The sequence below is a fragment of the Rhinopithecus bieti genome, unplaced genomic scaffold (assembly GCF_001698545.2).
Source record: "Rhinopithecus bieti isolate Rb0 unplaced genomic scaffold, ASM169854v2 scaffold_34297, whole genome shotgun sequence".
NCBI classification, from domain to species: domain Eukaryota; kingdom Metazoa; phylum Chordata; class Mammalia; order Primates; family Cercopithecidae; genus Rhinopithecus; species Rhinopithecus bieti.
This window is the reverse complement of record NW_016814629.1, coordinates 109978-133795: the sequence shown is the minus strand read 5'-3', so window position 1 is coordinate 133795 and position 23818 is coordinate 109978. Positions and strand designations below refer to the sequence as shown.

At 40.0% G+C, this 23818-nt stretch overlaps 1 protein-coding gene across 1 annotated transcript in view; it reads right to left on the bottom strand.

The window, feature by feature from the left end:
* The window catches only part of MSH4 (mutS homolog 4), a 122669-nt gene that overhangs the window by 67982 nt on the left and 30869 nt on the right, over positions 1-23818 (bottom strand). Inside the window, exon 8 of the mRNA XM_017851591.1 lies at positions 2593-2660. Within this exon, the coding sequence (XP_017707080.1) occupies positions 2593-2660 (68 nt within the window). The remainder of the gene's footprint in view (positions 1-2592; positions 2661-23818) is intronic.

Here is a 23818-nt window from a genome sequence, read left to right as displayed (position 1 = left end):
TCTGTGACCATTGGGGAATTAAGTTAGAAACCAATAACAAAAAGATATTTGGAAAGTCCCCAAATACTGTAAATAAAATAACATACCTCTAAAACCCATACATCAAAGAATTTTAAAATAAATTAGAACGTGTTTTGACCTTTTGAATGAAAAGAATTCACAACATATCTAAAATTGTGGAATACAGCTAAAGTATTGCTCAGAGAGAAATTTATAGTACTAAAATATTTATATTAGAAGGAAAACAGGTCTCAAATCAGTTACTTCAGCTTCCTCCTTTACAACCTCAAAAAAGAACAGTAGGCACAGAGTAAGCAGAAGAAAGAGTGATAAAACCAGAAATCAGTGAAATAGAGAACAGGAGAAAAAAAGAGAAACCAATGAAATAGAAAGTTGGTTCCTTGAGAATACCAATGAAATTGATAACGTCGGCCGGGCGCGGTGGCTCAAGCCTGTAATCCCAGCACTTTGGGAGGCCGAGACGGGCGGATCACGAGGTCAGGAGATCGAGACCATCCTGGCTAACACGGTGAAACCCCGTCTCTACTAAAAAAAAAAAAAAACTACAAAAAACTAGCCGGGTGAGGTGGTGGGCGCCTGTAGTCCCAGCTACCCGGGAGGCTGAGGCAGGAGAATGGCGTGAGCCCGGGAGGCGGAGCTTGCAGTGAGCTGAGATCCGGCCACTGCACTCCAGCCCGGGCGACAGAGTGAGACTCCGCCTCAAAAAAAAAAAAAAAAAAAAAAAAAAAGAAATTGATAACGTCGAGCCAGGCTGATTAAGAAAAACAACATATTAAAGTTATCAACATCAGGAATGAGAGAGTATATCACTGCCAATTTTACAGATATAAGAAGGGTATTATGAGACAGTTTATGCTGATAAATTGAAAAGTTGGGTGAAACGAAAAATTCTTTAAAAGCCACAAGCTACCAAAGCTCATTCAAGAAGAAATAGATAACCTGAAGAGCACTATGCCTATTTAATAAGTGGAATTGATAGTTAAAAACTTTCCTACCAAAAAAATTCCAGGCTTTAATGTCTTCATTTGTGAATTCCAGCAAATATGTAAGGAAGAAATGATACCAGTTCTATGTAAACTCTACCAGAAAATTAAAGAGCAAAGGATACTTCCAAACTTATTTTATGAGGGCTGCTAATTTAATTCCAAATATCAGTTGTTTTAGGTTACTTCCCATTTGTATATATTGAAGTATAAGCAGCTTCAATTATTTAAGGAAACTAAGTTCTGTGCCTGCCCAACAGCTAAAGCTTTTCAGTCTAGTGATGCTTTTATTATAAATGAACTGTAAGAGTATTTTCTTTACAATACAAAAAGGCTTCCCAAACATAGATTAGCTTTCAATGGATTTACAAATGTCATCAAATTATAAATTAAATTTTATTGATGTGCAAGACTTCTTTTCTTTTACGCATATGGGCAAAATATACCTGTATTTCATTATAGTAAATATTCTTCAGTTCATCATAAACGGAAGAATGAAAGCTATTACTTGCTTTACAGAATGTACCTGTAAGCACTATTTAAATTTGAAAAATATGCAGTAAAGATGTTGTTTCATTCTTAAAGGTTAAGAATATTTGAAGACTTGGTCAAGCGTGGTGGCTCACACTTGTAATTCCAGCACTTTGGGAGGCCGAGGTGGCTGGATCACTTGAGGTCAGGAGTTCAAGATCAGCCTGACCAAAATGGTGAAACTCCATCTTTACTAAAAATACAAAAATTAGCCAGGCATGGTGGTGGGTGCCTGTAATCCCAGCTACTTGGGAGGCTGAGGCAAGAGAATTGCTTGAACCTGAGAGACAGAGGTTGCAGTGAGCCAAAATCGCACCACTGCACTCCAGCATTGGTGACAGAGAGAAACTCCATCTCAAAAATAATAATAATAATAATAATAATAATAATAATAGTATTTGAAGACTAATCAAACTTCACATAGTGATCACTTTTAAGAAGAATCTAAACTCTTTAGCCTTAATATATTTTAGTTATTTATTAGGCAAATATTATTATAGTCTAAGTCTTTTGAAAATTATATGTAACTCCTTAATATTTGATCAGTAAAAATAGGCCAATTCCTTAACTATCTAAAAAACAATTCTTTTTTTTTTTTGAGACAAAGCCTCACTATGTTGCCCAGGCTGGAGTGCAGTGATGTGAACACAGCTCATTGCAGCCTTGACCTCCCAAGGCTCAAGTTATCCTCCCACCTCAGCCTCCCCAGTAGCTGGGACTACAGACATGCAACATCATGCCCAGCCAATATTTTGATTTTTTGTAGAGATGGGGTCTCATTTTCTTGCCCAGGCTTGTCTTGAACTGCCTTGACCTCCCAAAGTGTTGGGATTATAGGCATGAGCCACCATGCCTGACTGAAATTTTAAATTTCACTATAACATACAGGAAAATACATTAGGAAAAAAGTTTCCTCTACAATGGCATAAAATACTCCAGATATCAATAATGAAGGACTTTCCCAAAACATTTTGATATTTTCCAATTGTTACATTACATTAAGACAAGTTCCATCACATAATGTATAATAAAACACAAAATGTATACAAAAACATACCGTGTCTTGCTTTGGAATTTGGACTAAAACAGAAAGAAGCTGCTCTGTATCAAGAAATCTTGATATAACTGAAACAAACAAACAAATGTGAGTATTTAAACTTTATGGTACAGTTGAAAATATTGACTATGTAAAATACTATCCTCAAAGAATAAAATAGAACAGTTCTACCTGCAAATATTACCTGTTTTGTCTTCTTTATCTTACGTGTAAAATGAATATAACTAAATTCTAATGTCCTTTTGTTAATTTTGAGTACTCAATCTCACCTCAAAATTTAATGCTGCTAACCATCCCTTCTGCTGTGGTTTGCCTGTCCCCACCAAAACTCATGTTGAAACCTGAATTCCTAGTGTGGCAATGTTGGGAGATAAAACATTTAATAGGTGGGGTCTAGTGGAAAAACATTTGGGTCACAGAGGCTCCACTCTCACAGGCAGCTTAGTGCCATTCCTACCGAGATGAGTGAGTTAACCCCTTAATAAAACTAGATTAGTTTACACAGAAAGGGACTAGTTCCCACACAAGAACAGGTTGTTATAAAGTGAGGATGTCCCTCATTTTGCTCTTTGCATGTGTCTATTTCCTCCTTGACTGTCCTCCATGTTATGATGCATGATGAAAGCCCTGACCAGAGGCTGAATAGATGCCAATGCCATACTCTTGGACTTTCCAGTCACTGGAATTGTGACCCAAATAAACTCGTTTCTTTGTAAATTACCCAGCCTCAGGTATTCGATTATAGCAACACGACTTACCTTCCTTCTTGAAACTCTACTTCTCTGGTTTTGATATTGTCTATCATAATTTTCTTCTCACCTTTTTGATCTCTACTTTTCTTCATGATACTTAAAAGACGCTTGGTTTAAAAGTATAGTTCAACCACTAACCACATAACCTTCCCAAGAGTTACCTAACTTCTGTAAACAATAGCTGTTCTCATCTTTTAAATGCTGATAACATCTACCTCCCAGGTGTGTTGTGAGAATTAAGTGAGGTGATACCTGCGCTATGGTTTGAATATGCTCCCCAAAGTTCATGTGTTGGAAACTTGATCCCCACTGCAACAGTCTTGAGAGGTGGGATTTTTAAGAGATGGTTAAGTCATGAGGGCTCTGCCTCTGTGAGTGAATTAATGCTATTATCATGAGAGTGGGTTCCTGATAGAAGGATGAGTTCAGCTCCCTTCCTCTCATATGCATGCATGCTCTCTTGCCCTTCCACCATGTTACCACACAGCAGGAAGGTCCTGCTGTGAGCCACTCGACTTTGATCTTCCCCACCTGCAGAACTGTAAGAAATAAATCTCTGTCCTTTATAAATTACTCAGTCTCAGATATTCTGTTATAGCAGCACTAAACAAACTAAGATAGAAAATTGGTACCAAGACTGGGGTTGCTTCTATAACAAATACCTGAAAATGTGGAAGCAGCTTAGGAATTGAGTAATGGGAATGGGTAGAGGTTGGAAGAATTTGGAGGAGCAGGTTAGAGAAAAACCCAGATTGCCACGAACAGAACATTAAGGGCAATTCTAGTGATGGCTCAGAAAAAGGAAAGAAATGTAAGAAAAGTCTGGAATGCTGTAAAGACTACTTAAGGGGTCATGATCAGAACATTGGTGGAAATATGGACAGTAAAGGCCATTCTGATGAGGACTCAGGTGGAACTGAAAAACAAAATCTTGGAAACTGGAGTAAAGGCCATCCTTGTTACACAGTTGCAAATAACTTGGCAGAACTGTATCCATGTCCTAGGATATTGTGGAAGGCAGAACTTAAGAGGAATGAACTAGGATATCTGGCAGAAGAGCTACCTAGGCAGCAAAGAATTCAAGATATTGCATAACTTGTTTCAGTGACTCAGTAAAATGAGAGAAGAGAGAAATACTTTAAAGATGACATAATTTAAAAAGAAGCAGAATAAAAAAATTAGGAAAACTCTCAGCCTGGCCACATAAAATATATGTTCAGGGGAGAATAGTAAGGGTGTGGTCAAGTGATTGCTGAAAATATTAGCATAGAAAGAAGCCAGGTTCTATTCATGAAAACAATGAAAATGACTCCAAAAACATTTCAGAAATCTAGGGAAGCTAGGACCTTGAGGGAAAGGTTTCCAGCAAGGTGCTTGTGAGACCTCAGCATTTGCTGCCCTGCAGCACCTTGGAACTCTGCTCCCTCAATTCTGGCATAGCGCCTCTCAGCCACCACAGCTGTAGCTCAAGTGAGCCCAGCTGCAGCTCAACCCACTGCTCCAGAAGGTATAAGCTGTATATCTTGGCAGTGTCCACATGGTGCTAATTCTGCAAGCACACAGAATGCAAAAGGTATGAAGCCATGGTGACTTCTGCCTAAATTTCAAAGGATGTTGAGGACAGCCTGAGGCCCTGGCAGAGATTTATCATGGGGCAGAGCCACCACAGAGAGCCTACCACAGAGAGCCCCCACTATGCCTAGTGGAGCCATAGGACAGAGGCCATCATTCACAGAGTCCCCACTAGGGCAATGCCTAGTAAAGCCATGGGAGTGGGGTAATCACCCCCCACCTCCCTACCCTGAGACCACAGAACTATACGGGGCACCAGCATGTAATTCCAGTCTGAGAAGCCATAGGCATGAGACTGCAAACCATGAGAGATGCTCAGTGGACTAAGCCCTGAGGCTGCCTGAGGCCTTGAGAGCCCAACTTTTACCCCACTGTGCCCCTGATGCGGGATATGGAGTCAAAGAAGATTATTCTTCAGCTTTAAGACTTACTATTATTTTCCTTGTGAGGTTTGAACTGATTTCCTTGGGCCTGTTAGTCCTTTCTTATTGCCTATTTCTCCCTTTTGCAATGGAAATGTTTATCCTATGCCTGTCCCAACATTTTGGAAGTAGATAACTTGTTTAATTTCTTAGGCTCATAGCTGGTGGGGAATTTGCCTCAGGATGAATCATGCCTTGAGTCTCACATATCTGATTCAGATGAGATTCTGGACTTTTGAGTAAGTGTTGAAATGAGTTAAGACTTTAGGCCTATTTTGCATGTGAGAAGGACATGAATTTGGGGGAGCCAGGAGCAGAATGCTATGGTTTGAATGTGTCCCCAAAGTTCATGCATTAGAAACTTAATCTCAATGCAATCTTGTTGAGAGGTAGGACCTTTAAAGGGTGATTAGGTGAAGAGGGCTCTGCCCTTATGAATGGATTAATGCCGTTATCACAGAAGTGGGTTACTTGTTCTGGAAGTAAATTCTGGATAAAAGGATGAGTTTGTTCCCCTTCCTCTCTCTCTTGTATGTGTACTCTCTTGTCCTTCTGCCTTTTGGTGTGGGATGATGCATCAAGAAGGCCCTTACCAGATACAGGTCCCTTACCTTGCAGATTCCAGCCTTCAGAACTGTAAGAAATAAATCACTGTTCTTTATAAATTACCCAGTCTCAGGTATTTTATTACAGCAACACAAGTAGACTATGACAATGTGTAAAGTGTCTTGCATTTACCACCACTCAAAAACTTATTTTATTCTTCTCAATTTATTTTCCAACTTATAGTGTTCTACAAAAATAAATTTATAGAAAATTGTAATCTATCTCTTTTAAATATCCCCAGGTATTCTTTAAAAAACTTTTAACCATTTCAGCCCAGGTGTGGTGGCTCATGCCTATAATCCCAGTACTTTGGGAGGCCAAGACAGGAGATCACTTGAGCTCAGGAGTTTGAGACCAGCCTTGGCAACACAGTGAGGCCCTGTCTCTACAAAAAATAAGAAAATTAGCTATGTGTGATGGTGCCTACCTGTAGTCTCAGCTACTCAGGAGGCTGAGGTGGGAGGATGGCTTGAGCCAGGGAGGTGGAAGTTGCAGTGAGCCAAGATTGTGCCACTGCACTCCAGCCTGGGCAACAGAGCCAGACTCTGTCTCAAAAAAAATAATAAAAATAAATATAAATAAGTAATAAACTGTAACCATTTAACATAGAGATTGTTTAAAAATGTACTTATTTCCCCATACTTGAAATACAGTAAACAATGATAACTATTTCTTAAGGACTCATGGTTATTATCACTGTAATATATAACCTTAAAAGTTTTTATATAGACTTACTAACACTTTCTCAAAGTGGTGTCATGCTGTTATCCCTCAAAACACAAAATAAGAGCCGGGTATGGTGGCTTACGCCTGTAATCCCAGCACTTTGGGAGGCTGAGGCAGGAGAATCGCTTGAACCCAGGAGGTGGAGGTTGCTGTGAGCCAAGATCGCGCCACTGCACTCCAGCCTGGGCAGCAAGGGTGAAACTCTGTCTCCAAAAAAAAAAAGAAACCCACAAAATAAGAAAATGTTTATTTTACCTGCTACCTGTTCAAACTGTCAGGTGTCTTGATAGTTTTCAGTTTGCCTACCTCTAGAACTGTCCCCTTTCTAATTTTCTGTTTCTATGGTAATTCATTATGTTAAAACTGTGTTTTGAGGAATAAGCTCTGATTTTCCATCTGGCCCAAATTCCTACCTAAGGGGTCTGGGGAGGTATGCCCTACAAACCATAGATTCTCATCAGATGGGTTTTATTTGACCCTGTATATTGTGACTTGCTTTTCAATCTGACTCTGGCATAACATTATGAAACAAGGAATACAATATTTAACCCCAAAATATACTTCCTTGCCATGCCTTGAAATTGCCCTGAAAAGTCTCTTGTGGGAAAAATTCACATTCTATGGAGAATCCCTCTACTCCTTTGTTTTCCTTCCTTTATTTGCAGATCCAGAAGATGATCAACTAAGAGCCAGGCATCCTTTCAGGTCCAATAAGAAACATTTTACAAACTGCTATCTCTCTGAAGTCTGCTATCTGAGAGATTCCTCTGCACAAACTTGGTCCCCATAATGCTTTATCTTAACCTGAACATTCCTTTCCATTAATCCCAAGTCTTCAGATAAACTCAACCAACTGTCAACTAGAAAATGTTTAAATCTATCTATACTCTGGAAGTTCCACCGCCTGCTTTGAGTTGTCCCGCCTTTCTGAACCAAACCATTGTACTTCTTAAATGTATTTGATTGATGTCTCATGCCTCCCTAAAATAAGCAAAACCAAGCTGTACTCTGACTATCTTGGGTACATGTTCTCAGGACCTCCTGAGGGCTGTGTTCATGGGCCATGGTCACTCATATTTGGCTCAGAATAAATCTCTTCAAATATTTTACAGAGTTTGATTCTTTCCCCCAAAAGTTTAAAAAATTAGAATAGGCTAAATAGATTGCAGCTATAATATTCATTATGTTCAGTATGGCACAATATTATTATGACATTTTACATGTGATTCTACTACTCAGACTCTCTTAAGGCCTCATTTATATTGCTCTTTCTCTTTCCAGACTCCTCTTTCTTCCTTTCCCCAAATCTATCATTACAACCAGAATGTTTCTAAAACAGTATTTGATCAGTGCTCTCTAGGTTCAGAATGGTCACCTCCATATTGCCTGAAGGAAAAAAATTAAACTCCTTAGCATTATAAAAAGGCCCTTCATAGTCTAGTCTCAATCCTCATTTCCTGCCACTTCCCAAGGCTTTAAGTCATAAATAACTACTGGCCAATCCTTAAATACAGCAAGCTCTTTTACATCAACCTAAGTACAGCCAGGCATGGCGACTCGTGCCTGCAATCCTAACACTTTGGGAGGTTGAGATGAGAAGATTGTTTGAAGTCAGGAGTTCAAGTTCAGCCTTGGCAACAGAGCAAGACCCTGGCTCTACAAAAAAATGTAAAAATTAGCCAGGCATGCTGGTGCAGGCCTGTAGACATAGCTTCTCAAGAGGCTGCAGCAAAAGGATCACTTGAACCCAGAGGTTTATTACAGTAAGCTATGATAGTGCCACTGCACAATAGTCTGGGTGACAGAGCGAGACCATGTGAAAGAAAGAGAGAGAGACCAAAGAAAAATAAAAGGGGTGGGGGAGGGAGGAAGTGAGAGAGGGAAAGAAATGACTGGTCAAGATCAGAGCCAATGGCATGCATACCAGATCTTTATCCTAACCACTATATCCAAAAAACATCTGCATTACTCCTATGGACGTCAACATACATTGCACAGGCATGTTCCTTTCATCTCGAATATCACTGCTAGGATTCTCCTGTTGCTAAAATCCTACTCCTTCTTTTAAGACAAAGCTGAAATATTATTCCTGCAAATCCCATCTAGATTCTGTTTTTATCCCAACTCCCTTCTCTGTGTTCCCATGAACTACTCAATTGTTACTGCATTTATCACATTGTATCAAAATTATTTAATTAGAGTTCTGTTGCCCTAACATGGATGTGAGGTCCTTGAGGGCAGATATAGCTTAATGTTCCTCATCTTTTTATCCCTAACACCTATAGAATGTCTATAATAAAGGAGGTACTAGGTTTTTTTTTAAAGGTTTAGATTCTCATGTTTTAATAAACTGTAAAAATTACCCTCCCACTCTGCCCTATGCCCTTCTCCCCTACTTTATTGTGTATTAAGATAAATTACAAACCATTAAGACATAGAAAACACGGCTCACATCTGTAATCCCAACACTTTGGGAGGTCAAGGCAGGTGGATCACTTGAGGTCAGGAGTTTGAGACCAGCCTGGCCAACATGGTGAAACCCCATCTCTACTAAAATACAAAAATTAGCCAGGTGTGGTGGTGGGTACTTGTAATCCCAGCTACTTGGGAGGCTGAGGCTGTAGAATCGCTTGAACCCAGGAGGCAGAGGTTGCAGTGAGCCGAGATTGCCCACTGCACTCCAGCCTGGGTGACAGAGTGAAACTCTGTCTTCAAAAAAAAAAAAAAAAAAAAAAGAAAAAAAAAAAAAGAAAAAAGGGACAGAAAAAAAAGAAAGGAAAGAAAAGATATAAAAAACAGAGAAACATTTATTTATATGTAAGATTTGAAATTTTCAGTCCTCGATAAGGATATTATAAAGAAACGTAAAATATACGAAAATTGACAAGTTTAAAAAATCCAAGTTTTATATACAAATTGTTATCATGGACAAACCAGTGATGTGTCTTGGGAACTGATACAGAACAGCAACTCTCCCCCACAGATTCAACCCCAACAAATCAGTAGTTTTAACAATATTTAAGACTGTATGTCTAGCTTATATGCGCAGAATTAGTCCAACACAATCCAGTGCATGTTACAATATAGTAACATAAGCTGTCATAACAAAGGCTCACAGGAACCAATGCATTCTTAAAGGAAAGATGCTAACACTGACCTGAGGAATCAGCAAAGGCCTTGTAGCAGAAGTCACATCTAAAGGAATGGTAAAGATGCAGTGCATTGAGCTAGGAGTAGCCTGGGAGAGAGAGTTTGCAGGGAAGGACGGAGGAGGTATTGCTGCAAAAATTAAGAGTTCCAAGCAGAAAAATACAGCAGAGTATGTTCAAGTACACTTCAGAAGAAGTCATTGTAGCTAGAAGCACAGAATAGGACGAGTGACGGGTAAAAAAGCGCAAGAGATGCTGGGAGATTACAGGCAAAACAGCTATATGCGGAAGATCGTGCATTTTAACATCTAAAAAGATTGTGAGCAAGGAGATTGTAGAGAGTAAAGGACTTGAAGGATTTTATGCAGATGAGTATAGTCAGACCACACCCTCTCCCAGATCCTGCCGCAGAGATCGTGCTTCCTAATCCCTGGAGTTTGTGAATATGTTAACTGATAAAGGAAGTTTCCCTAGTCATGGGATTGAAATTCAAGGGTCCTTGAGACAGAGAGATTATACCTGGATTGTCTGCTTGCCCCAGCTGTCAATGCAAAGAGGTTCTTACAAACAGGTCAGGGGTCAGAGTCCCAGCAGAGAGAAGCATATACGTAAACGTAGCAAAAACGAAGATCACAGCGACACAGGGAACAGAGTGCTCTACTTCCTGCGTTTAAAGATACGATGAACGGGCGTAAGACTCAAGGACTCGGTACGGGCGGCCCTCTAAAAGTGGAAAAGAGCAACGAAACTGGGACTCCCCCCTCCAAGCCCTCGCAGAAAAATGTAGACCAGTCCTGACCACACTAATTTAGGCGCCAGTGAAACTGATTTTGGACCTCAGAACTGTGTCGAGAATAATTACTCAATTAGTCTTGTTTTAAGCCCCTAAAATTTGTGGTGATGTGTTTATATCCCATATTAAGAATTGAATACCACGACGTGATGATGCCTTAGATGTATCGGGTTTTCAAAGATCACTCAGGTACAATGTAAGAAGAGGCAAGACAGCAAGGGTTGGCCGGCCGCGGCGCGGTGGCTCAAGCCTGTAATCCCAGCACTTTGGGAGGCCGAGACGGGCAGATCACGAGGTCAGGAGATCGAGACCATCCTGGCTAACATGGTGAAACCCCGTCTCTACTAAAAATACAAAAAACTAGCCGGGCGACCTGGCGGGCGCCTGTAGTCCCAGCTACTCGGGAGGCTGAGGCAGGAGAATGGCGTGAACCCGGGAGGCGGAGCTTGCAGTGAGCTGAGATCCGGCCACTGCACTCCAGCCTGGGCGACAGAGCGAGACTCCGTCTCAAAAAAAAAAAAAAAGAAACAGCAAGGTTGAAGAAGGGTGACCAAATAGGAGGCTCTTACAAGAAATGAGATGAGAGAATTAAGGTATCCTGGGCTGCAGTGGCACCCATGGGGATAGAAGAAGCAGATACATCCAAGAGGTCTACAGCAAGGAGACATGGCAGATTTGATGACTGAATGGAAGGAAGGTTAAGAGTTAAGAATGGCTTTCATGTATCTAGCTTGCACAAAGAGGTTGGATGTAGAGCTATTCACTGAAACCAGGAAGAACTGATTTAGAAAAGAAGACGGCGGCCGGGTGCAGTGGTTCATGCGTGTAATCCCAGCACTTTGGGAGGCCGAGGCGGGTGGATCACCTGAGGTCAGGAGTTCGAGACCAGCCTGGGCAACATGTAGAAAATCCCATGTCTACTAAAAATACAAAAATTGGTCGGGTGTGGTGACGGGTGCCTGTACTCTTAGCTACTCGGGAGGCTGAGGCAAGAGAATCACTTGAACCCGGGAGGCAGAGGTTGCAGTGAGCTGATATTGCACCATTGCACTCCAGTGTAGGTGACAGCAAGACTCTGTCTCAAAAAAAAAAAAAAAAAGATGGCGCAGTTTGGGCACATTAAGTTTCAGGTGATTTAGGAACACCTAATAAATGCTCTTATTCCATTCAAGCTGCTATAAAAAATTACCACAAGTTGAGTGGCTTATAAACAAGAAAAATTTATTTCTCACAGTTCTGGAGGCTGGGAAGTTCTCACCTCAAGGTGCTGGGCAGATTCAGTGTCTGGTAAGAGTCCACTTTCTGGCTCATAGATGGCACCTTCTCGCTGTATCTTCACATGGTAGAAGGGGCAAGGAGTCTCTCTTGAGCTTCTTTTGTAAGGGCACTGATCCCATTCATGAGGTCTCTGCTGCCCTGGTGTAATCACCTCCCAAAGGCTCCACCTCCTAATACTATCACCTTGAAGGTGAGGACTTCAACATATGAATTTTGGAGAAGCACAACATGCAGATCACAGCAAATGCTCAGAAGGTGATAAGATACTTGAGTCCAAGAGTCTGGAGAGATATTTGGGCATGAGATGTAAATTTGGAAGTCGTGAATATGTGAATAATAATCATAAAACCATGAAACTGGGTAAGCCATATAATAAGGAAATTCAGGATAAAAGGACAACCCAGAACATACCTTTGAAGAGCCATAGCATTTAGGAAATAAGCAAAGGAAGAGAAATATATTAAAAAGACTCAGAAGGAAACCACAAAGATATAGGAAGAAAATCAGGAGATTATGTAATCACAGAAGCAAAGAAAGGCATTAATTCAATAATGACAGATATTCAGCCGTATCAAATAAACTGTGGATACTTCTCTTATTCAAATAAGAAAACTAATGTGTCCATTACATTTAACAATTTGCCTGTTGTTGACTGTGTTAGGTTGGGTTCTCCAGAAACAGACACTGAAGCAAGGACTTATGTGCCAGTAACTTATTACGAATGTGCTTCCAAGCCTGGGCAACACAGTGAAACCCCATGTCTACCAAAAACATAAAAATTAGCTAAGTGTGGTGGCATGTGCCTGTAGTACCACCTACTTGGGAAGCTGAGGTGTGAGGATTGCTTGTGCCCAGGAGGTAGAGGTTGTAGTGAGCTGAAATCGCACCACCACACTCCAGCCTAGGCAACAGAGTGAGACCTTGTCTCAAAGAAAAAAAAAAAAAGAAAAAAAGAAAGAAAGAAAAGAAAAGAAAAGAAAGAAAGAGAAAAGACATGGCTTCCAGAAGAAACCAGTAGAGCAGTGAAAAAGGACAGAGAAGGGAAACCAAGTCAACCAACAGTGTGATTTCAGGTGAAGTTATGTGGAAGGTAACTTCAACTAATCTTGCAAAGGAATTCTGGAGTTTAAGTTATATTCTGGTTTTTGCCAAATCAATGTGAAAGAGCTGGGCTTTCATACCTTCACACCATACAGTCATTTAAGGGCTACCAGGCATTTTGGGTACTCTGTGCTTAAGAACAAAGGGCTCTAACAGTCTGAAGGTAGGCCTAGGAAAAGAGTCCAGGTGTGGGCCATTAGGCACACAGAGCAGCAAAAGGTGCATACTGAAAGGTAAAAGGGATCCAAGATGATCTGTACAGAGAACCAACAAGATCTGCTCCAGTGACCTTGACAAGAGCAGTCTCAGCGCAGTACTGGGCACAGAAATGACTGCAGCACATTGAGATGTACTGATGAAGAGAAAATAGTGAGCATAGGAAATTTGTTTTTCAACAGGTTTGGCTATGAATAGAGAAGTGATATAGTGGTAGCTGGAGAAGTTCAAGTCCAGGGAGAGTTTTTACAAAGATGGGAGAGACATGAGGAAGCTTAAATCCTCTTAGAAGAAGGCCATATTGAGAAAAAATAATGAAGATACAGGAGATGAGTGCAAGGATGGGATCCAGGACACAGATGGAGGAATTAGCTAGAGAATATCACTTCCAGCTTAAACAAAGGGAGTGAAAAGTAGATAAGTATAAATGCATATTTGGTAGCAGAAAGTTTAAAAAGATAACAATGGTTGGAGCTTGACCAATGTAACATGATTAAATGACTTTTCATATTCTTGGCACTTATGTATTACACTAAATGGCAGGTACAAGTAGACCAACAAGATGTTGCTGTTAACAAGAAAAGAAAGGATAGTTAAAATGGCCTCTTTCTGCCTTTCCCAATACTAAATATACAGGAATATATATATTTAAAAAAGAACATACTGAACAACATTGGACAGGCAGAGTCACAGTCAATATAATACCAGAATTTTGAAGGAATTACACTAATAAAAGGTATTTGGAATTGGACTGAAGAAAACCTACTCAGGTAGTAAATGCCTTCTATATGTGAATGCACCACTTTCATGTAGACTACCAGAACACAAGCTGGGGTAGACAGGCAACTGGAGGTATGAAAGACAGACCATGCTGCAAGCAACCAAAACCTGGATAAAGAGTAGTACATATAAACTATCCTTCCACCTGCAGATTTCAGAAGAAAATTGCACCACGACAGTGGATAAACAGCCAGGTTGCAAAGGCAAACTTCTTTTCCTTTCCCTTTTCCATTTTTTAAATTTTTAAATTATTATTATACTTTAAGTTCTAGGGTACATGTGAACAACATGCAGATTTGTTACATATGTATACATGTGCCATGTGGGTGTGCTGAACTCGTTAACTCGTCATTTCCATTAAGTATATCTCCTAATGCTATCCCTCCCCTCTCCCCCTACCCCATGACAGCCCCTGGTGTGTGATGTTCCTCACCCTGTATCCAAGTGTTCTCATTGTTCAATTCCCACCTATGAGTGAAAACATGTGGTATTTGGTTTTCTGTCCTTGTGACAGTTTGCTCTGGATGAAGGTTTCTAGTTTCATCCATGTTCCTACAAAGGACATGAACTCATTCTTTTTTATGGCTGCATAGTAATCCATGGTGTATATGTGCCACTTTATCTTAATCCAGTCTATCACTGATGGACATTTGGGTTGGTTTTAAGTCTTTTCTATTGTGAATAGTGCCACAATAAACATACGTGTGCATGTGTCTTTATAGCTGCGTGATTTATAATCCTTTGGGTATATGCCCAGTAATGGGATGGCTGGGTCAAATGGTATTTCTAGTTCTAGATCCTTGATGAATCGCCACACTGTCTTCCACGATGACTGAACTCGTTTACATTCCCACCAAAAGTGTAAAAGCATTCTTATTTCTCCACATCCTCTCCAGCACCTGTTGTTTCCTGACTTTTTAATGATTGCTTTAACTAAGGTGAGATGGTATCTAATTGTCATTTTCTCATTTCTCTGATGGCCAGCGATAATGAGCATTTTGTCATATGTCTCTTGGCTGCAGAAATATCTTCTTTTGAGAAGTGTCTGTTCATATCTTTTGCCCACTTTATGATGGGGTTGTTTGATTTTTTCTTGTAAATGTGTTTAAGTTCTTTGTAGATTCGGGATATTAGCCCTTTGTCAGATGGGTAGATTGTAAAAATTTTCTCCCATTCTGTAGGCTGCCTGTTCACTCTGATGGTAGTATCTTTTGCTGTGCAAAAGTGTAATACTTTTGTTTAATTAGATCCCATCTGACAATTTTGACTTTTGTTATCATTGCTTTTGGTGTTTTAGACATGAAGTCCATGCCCATGCCTATGGCCTGAATGGTATTGCCTAGGTTTTCTTCTAGGGTGTTTATGGTTTTAGGTCTAACATTTAAGTCTTTATTCCATCTCGAATTAATTTTTGTATAAGGTGTAAGGAAGGGATCCAGTTTCAGCTTTCTACATATGGCTAGCCACTTCTCCCAGCACCATTTATTAAATAGGGAATCCTTTCCCCATTTCTTGTTTTTGTCAGGTTTGTCGAAGAACAGATGGTTGTAGATGTGTGGTATTATTTCTGAGGGCTTTATTCTGTTCCATTGGTCTATATCTCTGTTTTAGTACCAGTAACACGCTGTTTTGGTTCCTGTAGCCGTGTAGTGTAGTTTGAAGTCAGGTAGCGTGATGCCTCCAGCTTTGTTCTTTTGGTTTAGGATTGTCTTGGCAATGCGGGTGCTGTTTTGGTTCCATATGAACTTTAAAGTAGTTTGTTCCAATTCTGTGAAGAAACTCATTGGTAGCTTGAAGGGGATGGCATTGAATCTGTAAATTACCTTGGGCAGTATGGCCATTTTCACAATATTGATTCTTCCTATCCATGAGCATGGAATGTTCTTCCATTTGTATGTGTTCTCTTTTATTTTGTTGAGCAGTGGTTTGTAGTTCTCATTGAAGAGGTCCTTCACATCCCTTATAAGTTGTATTCCTAGGTATTTTATTCTCTTTGAAGCAATTGTGAATGGGAGTTCACTCATGATTTGGTTCTGTGTTTGTCTATTATTGGTGTGTATGAATGCTTGTGATTTCTGCATATTGATTTTGTATCCTGAGACTTTGCTGAAGTTGCTTGTCAGCTTAAGGAGATTTTGGGCTGAGATGATGGGGTTTTCTAAATAAACAATCATGACATCTGCAAACAGGGACAATTTGACTTCCTCTTTTCCTAATTGAATACGATTTATTTCTTTCTCTTGCCTGACTGCCCTAGCCAGAACTTCCAACACTGTGTTGAATAGGAGTGGTGAGAGAGGGCATCCCTGTCTTGTGCCAGTTTTTAAAGGGAATGCTTCCAGTTTTTGCCCATTCAGTATGATATTAGCTGTGGGTTTGTCATAAATAGCTCTTATTATTTTGAGATACGTTTCATTGATACTGAATTTATTGAGAGTTTGTAGCATGAAGGGCTGTTGAATTTTGTCAAAGGCCTTTTCTGCATCTATTGAGATAATCATGTGGTTTTGGTCTTTGTTTCTGTTTATATGATGATGACGTTCATTGATTTGCATATGTTGAACCAGCCTTGCAACCCAGGGATGAAGCCAACTTGAGCGTGGTGGATAAGCTATTTGATGTGTTGCTGGATCTGGTTTGCCAGTATTTTATGGAGGATATTTGCATCGATGTTCATCAGGAATATTGGTCTAAAATTCTCTTTTTTTATTGTGTCTCTGCCAGGCTTAGGTATCAGGATGATGCTGGCCTCATAAAATGAATTAGGAAGGGTTCTGGTCTTTTTCTATTGATTGGAATAGTTTCAGAAGGAATGGTCCCAGTGCCTCTTTGTACCTCTGGTAGAATTCAGCTGTGAATCCATCTGGTCCTGGACTTTTTGTGGTTGGTAGGCTCTTAGTTATTGCCTCAATTTCAGAGCCTGTTATTGGTCTATTCAGGGATTCAACTTCTTTCTGGTTTATTCTTGGGAGGGTGTATGTGTCCAGGAATTTATCCATTTTCTTCTAGATTTTCTAGTTTATTTGCACAGAGGTTTTTATAGTATTCTCTGATGGTAGTTTGTATTTCTGTGGGATCAGTGGTGATATCCCCTTTATCAGTTTTTATTGCATCTTTTTGATTCTTCTCTATTTTCGTCTTTATTTGTCTTGCTAGCAGTCTATCAATTTTTTTTGATCTTTCCAAAAAACCAGGTCCTGGATTCATTGATTTTTTGACAGGTTTTCTGTGTCTCTATCTCCTTCAGTTCTGCTCTGATCTTAGTTATTGCTTGCCTTCTGCTAGCTTTTGAATTTGTTTGCTCTTGCTTCTCTAGTTCTTTTAATTGAGATGTTACGGTGTCAATTTTAGATGTTTCCTGCTTTTGCTTGTGGGAATTTAGTGCTATATATTTCCCTCTACACACTGCTTTAAATGTGTCCCAGACATTCTGGTATGTTATGTCTTTGTTCTCATTGATTTCAAAGAACATCTTTATTTCTGCCTTCATTTCATTATGCACCCAATAGTCATTCAGGAGCAGGTTGTTCAGTTTCCACGTAATTGAGTGGTTTTGAGTGTGTTTCTTAATCCTCAGTTCTAGTTTCATTGCACTGTGGTCTGAGTGTTAGTTTGTTATAATTTCTGTTGTTTTACATTTACTGAGGACTGCTTTACTTCTAACTATGTGGTCGATTTTCAAATAAGTGTCATGTGGTGCTGAGAAGAATGTATATTCTGTTGATCTGGTGTGGAGAGTTCTGTAGATATCTATTAGGTCCACTTGGTTCAGAGCCGAGTTCAAGTCCTGGATATCCTTATTAACTTTCTGTCTCATGGATCTGTCTACGGTTGACAGTGGGGTGTTAAAGTCTCCCATTATTATTGTGAGTCTGAGTCTCTTTGTAGGTCTCTAAGGACTTGCTTTATGAATCTGGGTGGTCCTGTATTGGGTGCATATATATTTAGGATAGTTAGCTCTTCTTGTTGAATTGACCCCTTTACCATTATGTAATGGCCTTCTTTGTCTCTTTTGATCTTTGCTGGTTTAAAGTCTGTTTTATCAGAGACTAGGATTGCAACCCCTGCTTTTTTTGTTTGTTTGTTTTCCATTTGCTTGGTAGATCTTCCTCCATCCCTTTATTTTGAGACTATGTGTGTCTCTGCACATGAGATGGGTCTCCTGAATACAGCACACTGATGGGTCTTGACTCTTTATCCAATTTGCCAGTCTGTGTTTTAGTTGGAGCATTTAGCCCATTTACATTTAAGGTCAATATTGTTATGTGTGCATTTAATCCTGTCATTATGATGTTAGCTGGTTATTTTCCTCTTTAGTTGATGCAGTTTCTTCCTAGCATTGATGGTCTTTAAAATTTGGCAAGTTTTTGCAGTGGCTGGTACCAGTTGTTCCTTTCCATGTTTAGTGCTTCCTTCAGGAGCTCTTGTAAGGCAGGCTTCATGGTGACAAAATCGCTCAGCATTTGCTTGTCTGTAAAGGATTTTATTTCTCTTTCACTTATGAAGCTTGGTTTGACTGGATGAAATTCTGGGTTGAAAATTCTTTTCTTTAAGAATGTTGAATATTAGCTCCCACTCTCTTCTGGCTTTTAAACTTTCTGCTGAGAGATCCGCTGTGAATCTGATGGGCTTCCCTTTGTGGGTAACCAGACCTTTCTCTCTGGCTGCCCTTAACATTTTCCTTCATTTCAACTTTGGTGAATCTGACAATTATGTCTTGGAGTTGCTCTTCTCGAGGAGTATCTTTGTGGCATTCTCTGTATTTCCTGAATTTGAATGCTGACCTGCCTGGCCAGATTGGGGAAGTTCTCCTGGATAATATCCTGAAGAGTGTTTGCCAACTTGGTTCCATTCTCCCTGTCAGTTTCAGGGACACCAATCAGATGTAGATTTGGTCTTTTCACATAGTCCCATATTTTTTGGAGGCTTTGTTCATTTCTTTTTTACTCTTTTTTCTCTAAACTTCTCTTCTCACTTCATTTCATTCATTTGATCTTCAATCACTGATACCCTTTCTTCTGCTTGATTGAATCAGCTACTGAAGCTTGTGCATGCATCACGTACTTCTCGTGCCATGGTTTTCAGCCCCATCTGGTCATTTAAGGACTTCTCTACACTGTTTGTTCTAGTTAGCCATTGGTCTCATCTTTTTTCAAGGTTTTAGCTTCTTTGCGATGGGTTTGAACATCCTTCCTTAGCTCGGAGAAGTCTGTTATTACCGATCTTCTGAAAACTTCTTCTCTCAACTCGTCAAAGTCATTCTCTGTCCAGCTTTGTTCCATTGCTGGCGAGGAGCTGCATTCCTTTGGAGGAGAAGAGGCACTCTGATTTTAGAATTTTCAACTTTTCTACTCTGGTTTCTCCCCATCTATGTGGTTTTATCTACCTTTGGTCTTCGATGACGATGACATACAGATAGAGTTTTGGTGTGGATGTCCTTTCTGTTTGTTAGTTTTCCTTCTATCAATCAGGACCCTCAGTTGCAGGTCTGCTGGAGTTTGCTAAAGGTCCTGTTTGTCTAGGTATCACCAGTGGAGGCTGCAGAACAGCAAATATTGCAGAATGGCAGATGTTACTGTCTGATCCTTCTTCTGGAAGCTTTGTCTCAGAGGGGCACCCGGCCATGTGAGGTGTCAGTGGGCCCCTACTGGGAGGTGTCTCCCAGTTAGGCTACTCAGGGATCAGGGACTCACTTGAGGAGGCAGTCCATTCTCAGATCTCAAACTCCGTGCTGGGAGAACCACTACTCTCTTCAAAGCTGTCAGACAGGGACGTTTAAGTCTGCAGAAGTTTCTGCTGCCTTTTGTTCAGCTATGCCCTGCCCCTGGAGGTGGAGTCTACAGAGGCAGTTAGGCCTCCTTGAGCTGCGGTGGGCTCCACCCAGTTGGAGCTTCCAGGCAGCTTTGTTTACCTACTCAAGCCTCAGCAATGGTAGACGCCCCTCCCCAGGCTCGCTGCTGCCTTGCAGTTCAATCTCAGACTGCTGTGCTAGCAGTGAGCGAGGCTCTGTGGGCTTGGAACCTCCAAGCCAGGCACAAGATATAATCTCCTGGTGTGTCATTTGCTAAGACCATTGGAAAAGTGCAGTATTAGGAGTGTCCCGATTTTCCAGGTACCATCTGTCACGGCTTCCCTTGGCTAGGAAAGGGAATTCCCGACCCCTTGCACTTCCTGGTTGAAGTGATGTCCCACCCTGCACTGTGGGCTGCACCCACTGTCTGACAAGCCCCAGTGAGATGAACCCAGCACCTCAGTTGGAAATGCAGAAATCACCCGTCTTCTGTGTTACTCACACTGGGAGCTGCAGACTGGAGCTGTTCTTATTTGGCCATCTTGGAACCTCCTCTATTCTTTTTTTTTTTTTTTTTTTAAATTATTTTGTATTTATGGGGTACATGTGCAGATTTGTTGCATAGATACATTGTGTGATGCTGAAGTTTGGGCTTTGACTGAATCCAGCACTCAGATAGTAAACATAGTACCCAATATTTTGAACCCTTGCCCCACTCCTCTCCCCTTTTGGAGTCCCCAATATCTATTGTTCCATCTTTATATCCTCATGTGTATCCAATGTTTAGCTCCCACATGTAAGTGAGAACATGCAATATCTGGTTTTCTGTTTCTGCATTCATTCACTTAGAATAATGGCCTCCAGCTACATCCATGCTGCCAAAAGAACATGATTTCATTCTTTTATGACAGCATAGTATTCCAAGGTGTATATGTACCAAATTTTCTTCACCCAGTCCACTGTTGATGGGCACCTGGGTTCATTCCATGTCTTTGCCACTGTGAAAATGTTGCAATAAATATACGAGTGCAGATGTCTTTTGGGAGAACAATTTATTTACCTTTGGGTATATATCTAGTAATGGGATTGCTGGGTTGAATGGTAATTCTATTTTAGTTCTCTGAGAAATCTCCAAACTGCTTTCCACAGAGGCTGAACTAATTTATAATCCTAAAACAATGTAAAGCATTTCCTTCTTTCTGCAGACTTGCCAATATCCGTTATTTTTTGACTTTTAATAGTAGCTATTCCAACTGGTGTGAGATGGTATTTCATTGTGGTTTTGATTTGTACTTTTCTGAAGATTAGTGACCATTGAGCATTTTTTCATATGTTTATTGGTCTCTTGTATGTCTTCCTTTTGAGAAGCTTCTGTTGATGTATTTTGCCCAGGGCAATTTTCTTATTCAAATAAGGGAACCAAAATGTCCATTAAATTTAACAATATGGACAGTGGATGTTAAAGTCTTCCACTATTATTGTGTGGGAGTCTATGTCTCTTTGTAGGTCTCTAAGGACTTGCTTTATGGATCTGGGTGCTCCTGTGTTGGGTGCATGTATATTTAGGATAGTTAGCTTTTCTTGTTGTATTGATCCCTTGACCATTATGTAATGGCCTTCTTTGTCTGTTTTTATCTTTGTTGGTTTAAAGTCCATTTTATCAGAGACTAGGATTGTAACCCCTGTATTTTTTTTTCTTTCCATTTTCTTGGTAAATATTCCCCCATCCCTTTATTTTGAGCCTATGTGTGTCTTTGCACATGAGATGGGTCTCCTGAATATAGCACACTGATGGGTCTTGACTCGTTACCCAATTTGCCAGTCTGTGTCTTTTAATTGGGGCATTTAGCCAATTTACATTTAAGGTTAATATTGTTATGTGTGAATTTGATCCTATCATCATGATGCTAGCTGGTTATTTTGTACATTAGTTGATGCCGTTTCTTCATAGTGTTGTTGGTCTTTATATTATGGTGTGTTTTTACAGTGGCTGGTACTGGTTTTTCCTTTCCATATTTAATGCTTCCTTCAGGAGTTCTTGTAAGGCAGGCTTGGTGGTGACAAAATCCTTCAGCATTTGCTTGTCTGTAGAGGATTTTATTTCTCCTTCACTTACGAAGTTAAGTTAGGCTGGATGAAATTGTGGGTTGAAAATTCTTTTCTTTAAGAATATTGAATATTGGCTCCCACTCTCTTCTTGCTTGGGTTTCTGCAGAGAGATCTACTGTTAGCCTCATGGGTTTCCCTTTGTAAATAACCTGACCTTTCTTGCTGGCTGTCCTTAACATTTTTTTTCTTTCATTTCAACCTTGGTGAATCTGATGACAATGAGACAGAAAATCAACAAGGTTATTCAGGACTTTAACTCAGCTCTGGACCAAGCGGACCTAATAGACATCTACAGAACTCTCCACCCCAAATAAACAGAATATACATTCTTCTCAGCACCACATAGCACTTATTCTAAAATCAACCACAAAATTGGAAGTAAAACACTCTTCAGCAAATGGAACAGAATAGAAATCATAACAGTCTCTCAGACCACAGTGCAATCACATTAGAACTCAGGATTAAGAAACTCACTCAAAACTGAACAACTACCTGGAAACTGAACAACCTGCTCCTGAATGACTACTGGGTAAATAACAAAATTAAGGCAGAAATAAAGAAGTACTTTGAAACCAATGAAAACAAAGAGACAACGTACCAGAATCTCTGGGACACAGCTAAGCCAGGGTTAAGAGGGAAATTTATAGCACTAAATGCCCACATCAGAGAGGGGAAAAGATCTAAAATCGACATCCTGACATCACAATTAAAAGAACTAGAGAAGTAAGAGCAAACAAATTCAAAAGCTAGTAGAAAGTAAGAAATAACTGAGATTAGAGTAGAACTGAAGGAGACAGAGACATGAAAAACCCTTCAAAAACTCCATGAACCTGGGAGCTGGTTTTTTGAAAAGATTAACAAAGTAGACCACTACTCAGACTAACAAAGAAGAAAATGGAGAAGAATCAAATAGACACAATAAAAAAATGATAAAGGGGATATCACCACTGATCCCACAGAAATACAAACTAACATCAGAGAATACTATAAACACCTCTACATAAATAAACTAGAAAAATCTAGAAGAAATGATAAATTCCTGGACATATACACCCTCCCAAGACTAAATCAGGAAGAAGTTTAATCTTTGAATAGATCAATAACAAGTTCTGAAATGGAGGGAGTAACTAATAGTTCACCAACCAAAAAAGCCCAGGACCAGATGGATGCACAGCCAAATTCTACAAGAGGTACAAAGAGGAGTTGGTACCATTCCTTCTGAAACTATTCCAAACAATAGAATAAGAGGGACTCCTCCCTAACTCATTTTATGAGGCCAGTATTATCCTGATTCCAAAACCTGGCAGAGACACAACAAAAAAAGAAAATTTCAGGCCAATATCCCTGATGAACATTGATGTGAAAATCCTCAGTAAAATACTAGCAAACTGAATCCAGCAGCACATCAAAATTCCACCACAATCAANATCTCAATAGATGCAGAAAAGGCCTTCGACAAAATTCAACAGCCCTTCATGCTAAAACTCTCAATAAATTCGGTATTGATGGAACGTACCTCAAAATAATAAGAGCTATTTATGACAAACCCACAGCTAATATACTGAATGGGCAAAAACTGGAAGCATTCCCTTTGAAAACTGGCACAAGACAAGGATGTCCTTTCTCACCACTCCTATTCAACATAGTATTGGAAGTTCTGGCCAGGGAAATCAGGCAAGAGAAAGAAATAAAGGGTATTCAAATAGGAAGAGAGGAAGTCAAATTGTCTCTCTTTGCAGATGACATGATTATATATTTAGAAAACCCCATCATCTCGGCCAAAAAACTCCTTAAGCTGATAAGCAACTTCAGCAAAGTCTCAGGACATAAAATTAATGTGCAAAAATCACAAATATTCCTATACACCAGTAATAGACAAGCAGAGAGCCAAATCATGAGTGAACTCCCATTCACAACTGCTATGAAGAAAA